Source organism: Salmo salar, chromosome ssa05 (genome assembly GCF_905237065.1).
Source record: "Salmo salar chromosome ssa05, Ssal_v3.1, whole genome shotgun sequence".
NCBI classification, from domain to species: domain Eukaryota; kingdom Metazoa; phylum Chordata; class Actinopteri; order Salmoniformes; family Salmonidae; genus Salmo; species Salmo salar.
Genome location: NC_059446.1, coordinates 18,349,022 through 18,362,938, shown reverse-complemented (window position 1 = coordinate 18,362,938; position 13,917 = coordinate 18,349,022). Strand labels below are relative to the sequence as shown.

At 42.5% G+C, this 13,917-nt stretch overlaps 1 protein-coding gene across 5 annotated transcripts; it reads right to left on the bottom strand.

Annotated features, from left to right (window-relative positions):
- Positions 1 to 114: 114 nt before the first annotated feature.
- On the bottom strand, positions 115 to 13,884 carry ctsw (cathepsin W). Of its 5 annotated transcripts, XM_014198904.1 has the most exons (14): positions 13,641 to 13,884; positions 11,516 to 11,758; positions 8,422 to 8,532; positions 4,908 to 4,989; positions 4,719 to 4,786; positions 4,526 to 4,607; positions 4,293 to 4,406; positions 3,831 to 3,979; positions 3,433 to 3,529; positions 3,124 to 3,324; positions 2,880 to 2,944; positions 1,275 to 1,365; positions 1,105 to 1,163; positions 115 to 924 (listed from the first exon to the last, which is right to left on the bottom strand). In XM_014198904.1, exons 2-14 carry the CDS (start codon positions 11,747 to 11,749, stop codon positions 850 to 852), a joined length of 1,428 nt encoding a protein of 475 aa, XP_014054379.1. In that variant the 5' UTR covers positions 11,750 to 11,758; positions 13,641 to 13,884; the 3' UTR covers positions 115 to 849. The 5 variants fall into 5 exon arrangements, with proteins under 5 accessions (XP_014054379.1, XP_014054381.1, XP_045573635.1 ...); XM_014198906.2 differs by lacking the exon at positions 11,516 to 11,758; XM_045717679.1 differs by lacking the exon at positions 11,516 to 11,758 and having other exon boundaries at positions 4,526 to 4,604.
- Between the last annotated feature and the right edge of the window lie 33 nt (positions 13,885 to 13,917).

Below are 13,917 nucleotides of genomic sequence, written 5' to 3'. Positions count from 1 at the left end.
GGCTTGGCTGTATTCAAGAACCGCATGCTTTTGTGAATATATATTCTCATATTCTCCAATGAATCAACCAACATACGGTGGATTTTGACTTCAGAAATTACATTCCACAATGAATAATGGATAAGATATATTTTTTATTAATGGATAAAATACTTGTTTTATCAAACCTTAGTTTGTCTAGTTACACAGCACTGCAATATGTAACAGTTAATAGGCTACACATCAGTCACTGTATGATCCTTTTAAAATAAAATACAAACATGCAAACCCATTCATTACAAGTACTTGCACATTGAAGTTGTAAATTGTAAACTAAGGGGAGAGATTGACGTTATGTGGTATTGCACAGAACACGTTACAACAGACGAAAAGTCTAGCAAAAATGCATAAGCATTAATTCTACACTAGAGCATCAGCACAGAGAGTAGTCAGATGCAGGGGAACATAACGGACACTAAACAGCATGACTGAAGTCTAAATATATGACACCCCCTTTATCATTTAGACTCTGTTATTGTAAAGAGATTACCGAAATTACCTCTGCCTAAAACACAGCAATTCAATTAAAATATCCTTAAAGGCTAGTAGTAAAATCACAACAAAAGATCAGTGTTACCTCAGAACTATAGCTTCATCGGAGCTGGTTTGTTTTGAAAGAGAAGAATGAGGTATGAATGAATGCTGCTTCCCCTATTTAAGTAAACTGTCAGCAGGTCTTCCAGTGCATTGTGCAGTGTTCTGACTACACAGTTAGGGCGGTTAGTTTTTGTTTTATCCCAGGTGAAGATTGGAATAAAATATTATTCAGATCACGTGTTTGTGTGTGCGCGCGTGTGTGAGTCATGTCGCCTAGTTCACAATAGCAGATGAGCACATCGTGTTGATCCCACAGAGCCTGGATCCTCTGTACAGGTAGTAGTAACCCTGGAGGGAAGGAACACACAACAGGACATCAGTCAATTAACACACAAATACACATGTCAAATGTTCCAAGAGTTCAGGCATGACTAGGTATTATGCATGCATTGTAAACAAATACACTCGGTTTACAAATGCACGCATAATGTCTTGTCATAGAGGTTCAGTGTGACAGCTTTCTGTTACCTGTTCTCCATAGTCCTCTCCCCAGCTGTTCTTGATGGCCCAGAAAGGTTTGCCTTGACCTGTACACAGAAACAACCAGACACACATGAGTCACACATTCTGACTCATCACAGTGTTGTTATTACGCTAGGTTAATGTAAGGTAAATGAGTAGTTAAGTGTCAGTCTCACGTTCTCCGTAGCCCACGAGCAGCACTGCATGGTCAATCATCCAGGGGTTGCAGAAGATCTTCAGAGGGTGGGACACGCCCTTCCTGTAAAACTGAGGACAAACAACGAGAGAAAAGCAGGTAGGATTAGATAGATAGATACTAGTCACTTCATTGTTCACTTGTGTTTTAGTGATGCTAATTTCAGTTACATTAAGAAAGATATGACAGGCCTCCCGAGTGGCACAGCGGTTGCAGTACTTGAGGCATCACTACAGACCGGTTCGATCCCAGGCTGTGCCACAAATGGCCGTGACCGGGAGTCCCATAGGCTGGCGCACAATTGGCTCAGCATCATCCGGGTTAGGGGAGGGTTTGGCCAGGGGGGCTTTACTTAGCTCATTGCGCTCTAACAACTACTTGTGGCTACCGGGGTGCCTGCAGGCTGACTTCGGTCGTCAGTTGAACGGTGTTTCCTCCAACACATTGGTGCGGCTGGCTTCCGGTTTAAGCGGGTGGGTGTAAAGAAGTGTGGTTAGGCGGGTCATGTTTCGGAAGATGCATGACTTGACCTTCGCCTCTCTCGAACCTGTTGGGGAGTTGCAGCGATGAGATAAGATCCTAATTGGATATCACAAAAAGGAAAAAATTTAAAAAGAAGAAGAAGAATAAAGATCTAGCAGTGGTGTTACCTGCAGGGGTTGGAACCAAACTTATTTTCCAATCGTTTCATTCTGGACAGAACCGCATTTTTTTTCTTTCGTTCCACTGTTCCGACCAGGAAAATAAAGTTCTGAACCATTTCAAACCCTAAAAAAGTACCGGTTTATATTGCTCCTTTCTGTTCCTTTAAAAAAAATGTTTTATTTTACATTTAACTCATTAAATGACTTCACCAATCAGTGTGGAAAGAGCAGGCAAGCTAGTTGTTTACATGTGTGATGGACAGACAAGTGTAAGATGCGGTGAAACTTTGCAGTTGGGGAGAGAGCGAGAGAGGTTTGAGGAGGAGGCTTGAAGCGCTGGGCATCTTGTTATGACATACATTGTATGAATTAGGTCCACAGAATTATACCTAGGAGAAGTGGCTTCTATGTAGGAACTTTGAACGTCCTTTGAGCTAGCTAGATTTAGCTAGCTAACAAGCTTGTGTGTGCAGAGAATTAAAAACACCTTTTTGTAGTTAATAAATCCAGCGTGATCACTAGGCCTATAGTATCCTTAACTAGCATTGAAAAAGTTAATACATTCTTCTCTAGCTAATTAAAAATCTCTCTCCCTCCCTATCTTCTGAATCAAGCCTGTAATGTCAGTACAGTAGCCTATGCTTCAAAAATAGGAAAGGGGCAGATAGCCTAAACACACACAGGTGAAGATTTTCAGCTTGCAGGCAGACACTGGAATACGTTTCTGAGTGACAGAGTGAGGGCTTTGCATAGGCGCTTTGTAAAGGCGCTTTGCGTTTTGTTGTGGGACTAGATAAAAATGCCTGGAACGTAAAATAATGTTATTAAGCGTTCCTATGCTTTTAAATTAGTGGTTCTGTTCCGGAACAGTATGGATCACTTTCATTCCAGGTTCCGTTTCTGTTCCTTCTGTTCCATGAACCCATTCAACCCCTGGTTACCTGCATTGCGAAGGCGTTCAGGGCCACAGATACTGGTCCATTCTCAGCCAGCCAAGCAGCAATTTCTAAACATAAAAAGGGAAGGAAACCAAGATGAACACGTGGCCAACCCTCCTCCATATGTACCGCATCGTTCAATCTTCATCCAATCCTTCAACCTATCATCAGTGTCTTTATCTCTGTGTACCCTACCCTCTCTCTCTCTACTTTTTTCAAAGTGTCTTTCACCTCTCCTCCCACTCACCGTTCTCGTCCTTGGACAGCTCCACAGAGCTGTTGATGTAGGCAGTGACTTTGTCGGTGGTGAAGTCACAGCTCTGCTTCTTGCCGGTGTAGCTGTAGTCAGTCTCTGTCTCCACACCACCCAGCTTCTCAATAGCTTCATATGCATTTGATGGAAGCCCGCCCCCACAGGCCTGGTCCGCAGTATCACAGTCCACCAGCTCTGTGGGTGATAGGACATTGAACCAATCAATTCAAAACTGTTATGGAGAAAAGGGAAACTGTACTGTTGTACAGGTAAGTGTATGATACATACAATGCTTGTGCTTACCTTGCTCAGAGAGAGACACTAGTTTACCCGTTTTCACAAACCACTGGCCCTCAATGTTTCCTGTCACTGAGAATGCCCAGCAAGAACCACACATGCCCTGCAATACAAACACAAGCCACATAATCAGCCATACACACACACAGGTATTACCTACCTCCACATTTTCCATGAATTGTGTCATATCTACAGTATGAATGAAAGTATGACTTTTGCTTACTTAAACTTATATTTAGTGAAGCATCAAAGAAGAGTCATGAATACTGTGAATGCTATATAAAGTATTTTTAAGTTGTTATTTGTCCGATAAATAAATCCGTAAATACAATCACATATACACATTTACAGTCATACCTGTAGTCATCTCCAGTCTATAAGACCATCTCTAAACCCTGTCCTACCTGGTTCTTGACAGGGCTGACAGCTCCATGCTCTCTCCAGTCCCAGCTAGGCGGGGCAGGGCCGTGGGGCATGGCTGCAGGCTTCATGGACCGCTGAAGTTTCTGCTGGCTCAGCAGGGGGTTCAGGTACAGAGTCCTAAACTCCTCCTCTGGACGGTGAGAGACAGAGGGAGAGGGTAGAGGGAGGAGAGGAAGAATATTAGGATTATTCACAGTGTACAGCTGAGGAGTTGTACTGTAGCCTTTTGAAATGAGCTATGTAGAAGTGGAATTACTCAACAGGTTAACTAACTCTGCAAGGGAACATGTTTCAAACTGTCACAGAATCACAGACACACACAGGATGTCCTGTTGCTCCACAGAAGAGCAGACGGTGACCTCTTCGGCACACTCAGTGGATGTTCTGGAACTTCATCAGGCTTATTAATCTGCATTCCCACACATGCACACACACACACACACCTGTGAGATCGCTGAACTTGGTGACTCCGTACTCGGCTGTGCCCAGGTCCAGAGACTGGAGCTTCTCAGCGGTCTTCAGGTTCTCATGGAAGATACGCAGCCGCCGGTCAGTGTCTGTAGCAGCAAAGGTCAGAGGTCAGACAAAAATGTTATGTTAAGATGGTTTACCTTATCATCTGTGGAGGTGGATGGACGATGTTGTGTAAAATTATGGATTGACATTTATCTCTCACCCTCTTGGCTGCTGTAAGTCCTATTGTATCTGACCATGAACTCTTTGAACTGACCCAGAAGCTCCACGAAATCCTCTGTCTCCTGTCACAAAATATAAGTTAATTATTGACAAGTAAATTAAATATACGCATACAGAATAAACGAGAAAACACGCTCAAACACACATACAACAAGCGCTACGTTTTCTATTACCTCAACTGGTTTGCTTGTGGAGAGGGACAGAAATTCTACTTTGTTGGTCTCAACTGGTTTGGGATCAACTGAAACGCAAGCATCATGAAAAACAATTAGATGTAGCTACGAGTATTTATAGAAACAATCCTAAACAAATAAAAGCACAAAGGTACATTTAGTTCCCACAGTTAAACCTTTGACACTAACCTGCTGGCTGGCACTTCTGATTGAGCAGGGTGGACTTGCTCTCCCAGGGAATGTCCCAGACCTCAAACACACACACCTCCGTCTGACAGAGAACATATCAGCGGAGAAAACATGGTTAGTGAGATAATCTGTGTTTATTTTATTGGGCTGCTGTATTCATGACTTGTTTATAAACAGTGTAATGGACCACCCACACAGACAGTGTGGTGAATAAGGTGCAACAGAGCCTCTTCAACATCAGGAGGCTGAAGAAATTTGACTTGGCACCTAAAACCTCAAAAACTTTTACAGATGCACAATTGAGAGCATCCTGTCGGGCTGTATCAGCGCCTGGTACGGCAGCTGCTCCGCCCATAACCGGAAGGCTCTCCAGAGGGTAGTGAGGTCTGCACAACGCATCACCGGGGGCAAACTACCTGCCCTCCAGGACATCTACACCACACGATGTCACAGGAAGGCCAAAAAGATCATCAAGGACAACAACCACCCGAGCCACTGCCTGTTCACCCCGCTATCATCCAGAAGGCGAGGTCAGTACAGGTGCATCAAAGCGGGGACCGAGAGACTGAAAAACAGCTTCTATCTCAAGGTCATCAGACTGTTAAACAGCCATCACTAACATTCAGTGGCTGCTGCCAACATACTGACTCAACTCCACCCACTTTAATAATGGTAAAATTGATGTAATCAATTTATCACTAGCCATTTTATATGATATAATGTTTACTTACCCTACATTACTCATCTCTTATGTATATACTGTACGCTATACCATCTACTGCATCTTGCCATCTGATGTAATTAAATGTATCACTAGCCACTTTAAACAATGCCACTTTATATAATGTTCTCATACCCTGCATTGCTCATCTCATATGTATATACTGTACGCTATACCATCTACTGCATCTTGTCTATGCCGTTCGGCCATCACTCATTTATATATTTTTATGTACATATTCGTATTCATTCCTTTACACTTGTGTGTATAAGGTAGTTGTGAAATTGTTAGGTTATATTACTTGTTAGATATTACTACATGGTCGGAACTAGAAGCACAAGCATTTCGCTACATTTGCATTAACACCTGCTAACCATGTGTATGTGACAAATACATTTGATTTGATTCACCCCGCTATCATCCAGAAGGCGAGGTCAGTACAGGTGCATCAAAGCTGGGACCAAGATACTGAAAAACAGCTTCTATCGCAAGGCCATCAGACTGATAAACAGCCACCACTAGCACATTAGAGGCTGCTGCCTAAAGATATAGACTAGAAATCACTGGCCACTTTAAGTAATAGAACACTAGTCACTTTGATCATGTTTACATATCTTGCAATACTCATCTCATATGTATATACTGTATTCTATACTATTCTACTGTATCTTAGTCCATGCGCTCTGACATCGCTCGTCCATATATGTATTTCTCTTATTTCCATTCCTTAGTTAGATTTGTGTGTATTGGGTATATGTTGTGATTAGTTAGATTTATGTGTATTGGGTATATGTTGTGATTAGTTAGATTTGTGTGTATTGGGTATATGTTGTGATTAGTTAGATTTGTGTGTATTGGGTATATGTTGTGAAATTGTTACGTATTACTTGTTTGATATTACTGCACTGTAGGACCTAGAAGCACAAGCATTTTACACCTGCAATAACATCTGCTAAACACGTGTATGTGACCAATAAAATGTGATTTGATAATGGAATGTAGTGTATGTTTGTGTGCGTTTCAGAGAGAAATGCCTGTGTAAATGATTCCCGTCATGGGAATGGTTGTCACGTCCTGGCCAGTATAAGGGTTAATTGTTATTGTAGTTTGGTCAGGACGTGGCAGAGGGTATTTGTTTTATGTGGTCCGGGGGGTGTTTTGGAAAAAGGGTGTTTGATTTAATATTTCCGGGTTTTTGGTTTATGGTCTATGTTTATGTATTTCTATGTGTAGTCTAGTAAGTGTGTTTCTATGTGGAGTTAATTGGGGTGGACTTCCAATTGAAGGCAGCTGTGTGGTGTTGCCTTTGATTGGAAGTCCTATATTAGTTGGGTGTGTTTGTCTGTGTGTTTGTGGGAAATTGTTCTGTGTTTAGCCTTGTGCCTTGCCAGACTGTCAGTGGATCGGTCGTTTTGTTGTTTTTGTGTTCGTTTTGATTTAATAAATGTTCAAAATGAACAAACACAGTCCTGCTGCATTTTGGTCCTCCTTCACCGACGATAACCGTGACAATGGTAAAGCACATACATATCCTTTGTATGCGACCTAATGTAAACATCCAACAACAGTCTATTTCTGAACCTACACAGAAGTTAAGTAGAGGGGTGAACACTATGAACACTTTGTTTCCTTGACCTTGGAGACATTTCTGATTAAGTTTCTGCTAAGTCATGAAAACAAATACAGCAGGCGGAACAAATAAGGGGTAGCTGACTGCTTGTGCACATCGCTGCAGCAGGGGATAACAGTGTGTAAAATTCATGACAAGTTATTTATCACAAGGTCCTGGTCACATGACTAGGGGAAGGGAGAACAGACGGATAGAATAATAACCTGCAATAGACCCAGATACACACAATGGCCTTGATACTGGCCACTTCAGAGTTGACAGTTTATTTACATTCGTGGTTTAGGTTTTGCCAATTTTCAATATTGTCACGATCGTCGTAAGAACAATCAGACCAAAGCGCAGCGTGAAATCGGTTCGACTTTTTATTTGAAGTGAACCGCACAAAAAAACAATAAAGGTCAAACGAAACGGGAAGCAAGTGAAGTGCTCACAGGCAACTACACAAAACCAAAACATGATCCCACAAAACCCAGTGGGGAAATGGCTGCCTAAATATGATCCCCAATCAGAGACAACGATAAATAGCTGCCTCTGATTGGGAACCATACCAGGCCAACATAGAAATAAAACAACCTAGATTACACACCCTAGTCACACCCCGACCTAACCAATATAGAGAATAAAAGTCTCCCTATGGTCAGGGCGTGACAGTACCCCCCCAAAGGTGCGGACTCCGGCCGCAAAACCTGACTCTGTAGGGGAGGGTCCGGGTGGGTATCTAGCGTCGGTGGCGGCTCCGGTGCGGGGCGAAGTACCCACTCCGCTCGCGGATCCGCCAGCATCGGTGGCGGCTCTGGTGCGGGACTTTGCCCCCGCCCAGACCACGGGTCCGGCCATGGAGCCGGGTAGAACGCCGTGCCCGGACTGGGCCTCGGCGCAGAGGAGATAAATGGCTGCCTCTGATTGGGAACCATACCAGGCCAACATAGAAATAAAACAACCTAGATTATCCGCCCTAGTCACACCCAACCTAACCAACATAGAGAATAAAAGGCTCTCTATGGTCAGGGCGTGACAAATATTGTAAAACTTTGGGTTTTGTTTTGATTTGATGAGGTGGACTGACATTAGTTTCGCTGTACTTTCCCTGTAACACTATCTCCCTCCAACAACCTACACTGTTATCATCCCAAGACAGAAAAACAAACACACACAGGCCTCACCTTCAGGTTGTGTTCCTCTGGGTAGAAGTCACAGGTCATCAGTCTGGCAGCCTTCTTACACTGGGTGTTACTTAGCTCCACCATGATGCTGTATCGGATACCCTTCACCAGCTACAAGACAGACACATGCAGAGACAACACACAGAGTCAACACACAGTCAATACACAGAGACAACATACAGAGACAACACACAGAGACAACACACAGAGTCAATACAGAGTCAACACACAGAGTCAACACAGAGTCAACACACAGAGTCAATACAGAGTCAACATACAGAGACAACACACAGAGTCAACACACAGTCAATACACAGAGACAACATACAGAGTCAATACACAGAGTCAACACAGAGTCAACACACAGAGTCAACACACAGAGTCAACACACAGAGACAATACACAGAGTCAACACACAGAGTCAACACACAGAGTCAACACAGAGTCAACACACAGAGTCAACACACAGAGACAACACACAGAGTCAACACACAGAGTCAACACACAGAGTCAACACACAGAGTCAATACACAGAGTCAACACAGAGTCAATACACAGAGTCAACACACAGAGTCAACACACAGAGTCAATACACAGAGTCAACACACAGAGTCAACACACAGAGTCAACACACAGAGTCAACACACAGTCAATACACAGAGTCAACACAGAGTCAATACACAGAGACAACACACAGAGACAACACACAGGGACAACACACAGAGTCAACACACAGAGACAACATACAGAGACAACACAGAGTCAATACACAGAGTCAACACAGAGTCAATACACAGGGACAACACACAGAGTCAACACTCAGAGTCAACACACAGAGTCAACACAGAGTCAACACACAGAGTCAATACACAGAGACAACACATAGAGTCAATACACAGTAAAGGTCGGCCTCTTTGAAAAATAAACAAAATCAACTCTGCGGTTGTTGTTTTGCCATCTAGCTTACAATTTAGCTCTGACGTCACTTTCAAGACCAATATATGGCATTTATAGGCCTAGCTAAAGGGGCTGATTATGCTGGAAAATACAGGTCTCTTATTCAGCAGAGCTCTAACTGGCTAGTCTAGTTGAGACAATGGGTTTGTTGAGGGCAGTGTTGGGGAAGCTTTTCTAAAAAGATAGTTTACCAAGCTACCAATTACTTCACACTGGAAGAAGTTAAGCTACACATAAGCTACCATTAAGAAACATATAGTTGACTTCACTAAAGTTAATCTGAAAAAGTAGTTCACTACATCCAAACTACTTTGTGAAGAATTTTAATATGTAAATCTGAAATGTCAGGGTACAAATTGCAAGACAGATGACTTTGGGTTCATATGTTAACAGAATGTGTAATTTAGCCTATTAAACACAAAAACTATGTTTCAAGTAAGAATTAGGCAGGTCAGACACCGAGAAGGAGATTCTTGCCTACTTCACCCAAAAAAAGTAATTAACTGGGTCAGATCTGATATGATTGTCACGGGTCTCAGGTATGTATAATTTGAACTGACTTGTCCAGAAGGGCCCGTGCAGAGCCGAACACAACTGCTCCAGTAGAGAGAGAAAGACATTTTATTATTTATGCTTTTGCTCTTGCTTTTCACTAGAGTAGAGCATGGCGTGTGTAGCTTGTTGTTGGCCAAGCATAAGTCATCAAAGTGGCAATAGCCAGGCTAGTCATAGAGCCTGTGTGTGGCAAACGTTGGGAGATATCTAATCAATGAAAGATGGAATTAAAATGACAGAATTAAGTTAAAGGAGAGGATAGTCTACACCAAGAGCCGACAGTTAAGGCTTGGACTTGTTGTTATTTGTAACTGTAGGATGAAAAAGCGCATGCATTGCAGCCTTGATTGGCCTAGCTAGCTAACTTTAGCTAGCTTAATTAGGCAGGTACTACGTAATCACATTTTATGATATATTAACAACTGGGGGTGGCAGGTAGCCAGGTGGTTAGAGCGTTGGGCCAGTAACCGCAAGGTTGCTAGATTGAATCCCTGAGCTGACAAGGTAAAAATCTGTAGTTCTGCCCCTGAACAAGGCAGTTAACCCACTGTTCCCCGGTAGGTCGTCATTGTGAATAAGCATTTGTTCTTAACTGACTTGCCTAGTTAAATAAAGGTAAAATTAAAAATAATAGTAATAATAACCTAGCTATGGCAGCTATTAGTCTACTATAGCACGAGTTGGCTTGGTTGGTTGCTGTCTCTAGTCTCCTTCTCCCTGCTCCTCTCCTACCTTTACGCTCCCTCCTACCTTTACAACCCCCTCCTCCCTTCAAGGGCACAACGACAGATTTTTCAGTTATCCTCGGGTCCGTTCGGAATATATCGATGTAAAAAAAAAAATCTATATATATGCATATCGGGTCCGGGTGGCAAAGCCTCAGGTCCATTTCGGAACGGGTCCAGCTTTTTAGACCCTTGAAGACCTCTAGTTCAGACGCCCTAGAACATGTTGGTGGGTTCTGACGTAGGCGGCCGCATATCTCCTTTATGGCTGGTTGTTTACATTCATTGTTTATTTAACTAGGCAAGTCAGTTAAGAAAAATCATTATTGACAATGACTGTCTACCCCGGACAAACCCTAACAACGCTGGGCCAATTGTGCGCCGCCCTATGGGACTCGCAATCACAGCCTGGATTCAAACCAGGGACTGTAGTGAACCCTCTTGCATTGAGATGCAGTGCATTGGACTGCTGCGCCACTCGGGAGCACTGACTGGGAGAACGGTTGTTGTATGTGGAGGATGAGGGCTACAGTAGGTATATCAGATAGGGGGGAGTGAGGCCTAAGAGGGTTTTATAAATAAGCATCAACCAGTGGATCTTGCGACGGGTAGATAACCAGTTTACAGAGTAGTATAGCGTGCAGTGATGTGTCCTATAAAGAGCATTGGTGGCAAATCTGATGGTTGAATGGTAAAGAACATCTAGAATAGCCGCTCGAGAGCACCCTCGAACAGCCCACGATACAGTATTATGACCTACAACCACAATGGACATTAACATGATTTTAGGCTATTATTATGAGATTAAAAAAATATATATATACAAATAACATTTTCACAACACTGGTGTAGTCTACCTGTTTACTGGCAGAGAGGATCTTGCTAACCCTACGAACGTGCATCGTATTGGACCCCATGTTATAGCGCTCCTCTGCAAACTTCAGTGCCTTCTTCAAACCTGGGTCGTTTTCCGACAAACGGACAGAAGACCCGGGTGCCCCCATTAAAGTGTCATCCAAATCGGCCAGAACCGAGGCCAAAACCGCCAGGGTTAGGCAAAGGATAACGGGGCAGCGAAATCCGACATCCATCCTGTCTGTCTGTAGAGCAGAAAAAGTCAAAGGGACAGTGGACGGTAAGAGTATAAAACGGGATGTTTGTTTTCCCAGTTAACTATCATCCGACAATGCGACAAGAAATCAGCAGACCAGGGTTGCCAGGTTAAGCGAGAATTTCTAGCAAATGACCACTCAAACCCCGCCAAAAGGCCTGAAAAATAGCACATTTTTTTCACAGCATGAGGAGTTGCCATATCTATACAATAAACCCTTTTTCCATAATGTTATCGAGACAATTAAGAAGGAATATCACAGTAACTTGTAATGACGTTAGAAGAAAAATTCGGGTTTTCTCAAAATAATAAGTATCGCAATCTATGACATGGCATAATAAAGGAATGTTAATATGTGACAAGAGAAAAGATCATTCGCCCTTATTAATTAACTCGCTTGACTGCTATTATTAAGCAATAAGCCACACGGGGCATGGTATATGGCCAATATAGCACGGCTAAGGGCTGTTCTTAAGCAGATGCAACGCAGAGTGCCTGGATACAGCTTTAAGGCACCCCGGGGTGCATTATTGCTATTATAAACTGGTTACCAACGTAATTAGAACAGTAAAAAGTAATGTTTTGTCATACCCGTTGTATATATGCCAAGCAGCATTCAGGGTTCGAACCAGGTTAATAGTTGTAAATAAATCCCCTTTGCATGTTTATAACTATAGATAAATCCGACAGGAGAGTTTGAGTGATGAAAGTTGGACAGAGGATCTCAAATCTCTGAGCAAGAAACACTTGGATGAACATAAAAAACTAATGTTAGGCTATTTTCTATTGTGCTGTTATTATGTTCCAGATGTTAAGACTAAGTTAAGACTAAGTCGTTATAAATGGCCCATTTATTTTAAATAGGCATACATCTGGGTGTATGATTCTAATTACATTTTGCCATAATTTGCTTAGATAAAGACAGGTAGCCTATAGCACCCGATAGGCCTACATCTCATTTCAGATCGTTTACAGTAGCCTAGATAAGATGTAAACTGAACGATTTAGCAGCTTGCTTAATTCAAATGAATAGACAAATTTATTCAACATGAATAGCGAGGAGATTTCGCAATAAGTGAGGTCATACTTTCAATCACTGAATTAAATATGAACAATATGAATATGAACTGAATATGCTTGTCAACAGCTGCCAGTGTTTCTTTTTTTGAATGTGTTTTACCTGTAGCCTAATCTGACTACTGTTACAGTCAATCTAATGTGTTCATAATAACACAAGCCTACAACAACGATAAACTGAAGTTGTAGGCGATTTATTAAATTGGTTTTCCAGCTCCAGGTAGGCTACACAAGTGGCACACATTGATTTGCAATGACTCCAGTGATATCGTAATTTCAACATATTTATTGTATCAAATGGTAGCCTACAATGGCATATACATTAATAGGCTATTTGATGGCCAACAGAGGCACATTTTTAATTCTATACATTTAGCCTAGTGTCCGTTTCATTGTGGACTTTTTCCCACAAAAAGAATCATGCGAGGGCGTTCCATAACTTCCATTTTAAATGTCCACTCCGGCAGCCCCCCGAGACCAAAGAACTGAGCATGTTTAAAGCACTTCGCTTGATACCGTTTTATTTAAGCAGTCATAATTACAATGCAATTTCAAACACCTCCGAGCGGATTTATGTAACGCACTCTAGTGCGCCCAAAGTATTTCTCCAGTGCTTTGTCTCCATTATTTATTGATGCGCATCAGTTCTAGAGTATTAATATGTTTTATGGAAAAAGGTGTCTCCATAATGCCAATGTAAATAGCCTACATATCTACCTAAAAAGTTGTCTCAGCCAATAACTGTAGTGATCTCTCAACAAACACCCCTCCGGCCCTCACAACTACTCACTCACCCATCCAGCAACAGCCTTTCTCACTGCGTGACAGTCAGGAGCAGGTCACAGTGAAATATATTTTTAAGAGCAGTATGCCTTGGCGGCCGCGGTGCAACGTAGAAATAGCCCAAAAACCTGCAACCCGCGACCAATGCATCGTTTTCAAAGTAGCTCAAATAGCAGGAAAACAACGAACATGGCAACACTGCAGCAGAAGGCCCCAAATAGAAATGGTTACACAATGGATACAATGTTGCCAGAAACAACAATGGAACGACCGTGGGCGGAGCTACAG

Coding starts and splice junctions, on each gene's coding strand:
- ctsw (XM_014198904.1), bottom strand. CDS start 11,749: ATGGATGTCGGATTTCGCTGCCCCGTTATCCTTTGCCTAACCCTGGCG. Junction 4,990..8,421: donor CAGAGGAACACAACCTGAAG/GTGAGGCCTGTG, acceptor GTTCTCTGTCAG/ACGGAGGTGTGTGTGTTTGA. Junction 1,164..1,274: donor GCTCGTGGGCTACGGAGAAC/GTGAGACTGACA, acceptor TTCTGTGTACAG/GTCAAGGCAAACCTTTCTGG.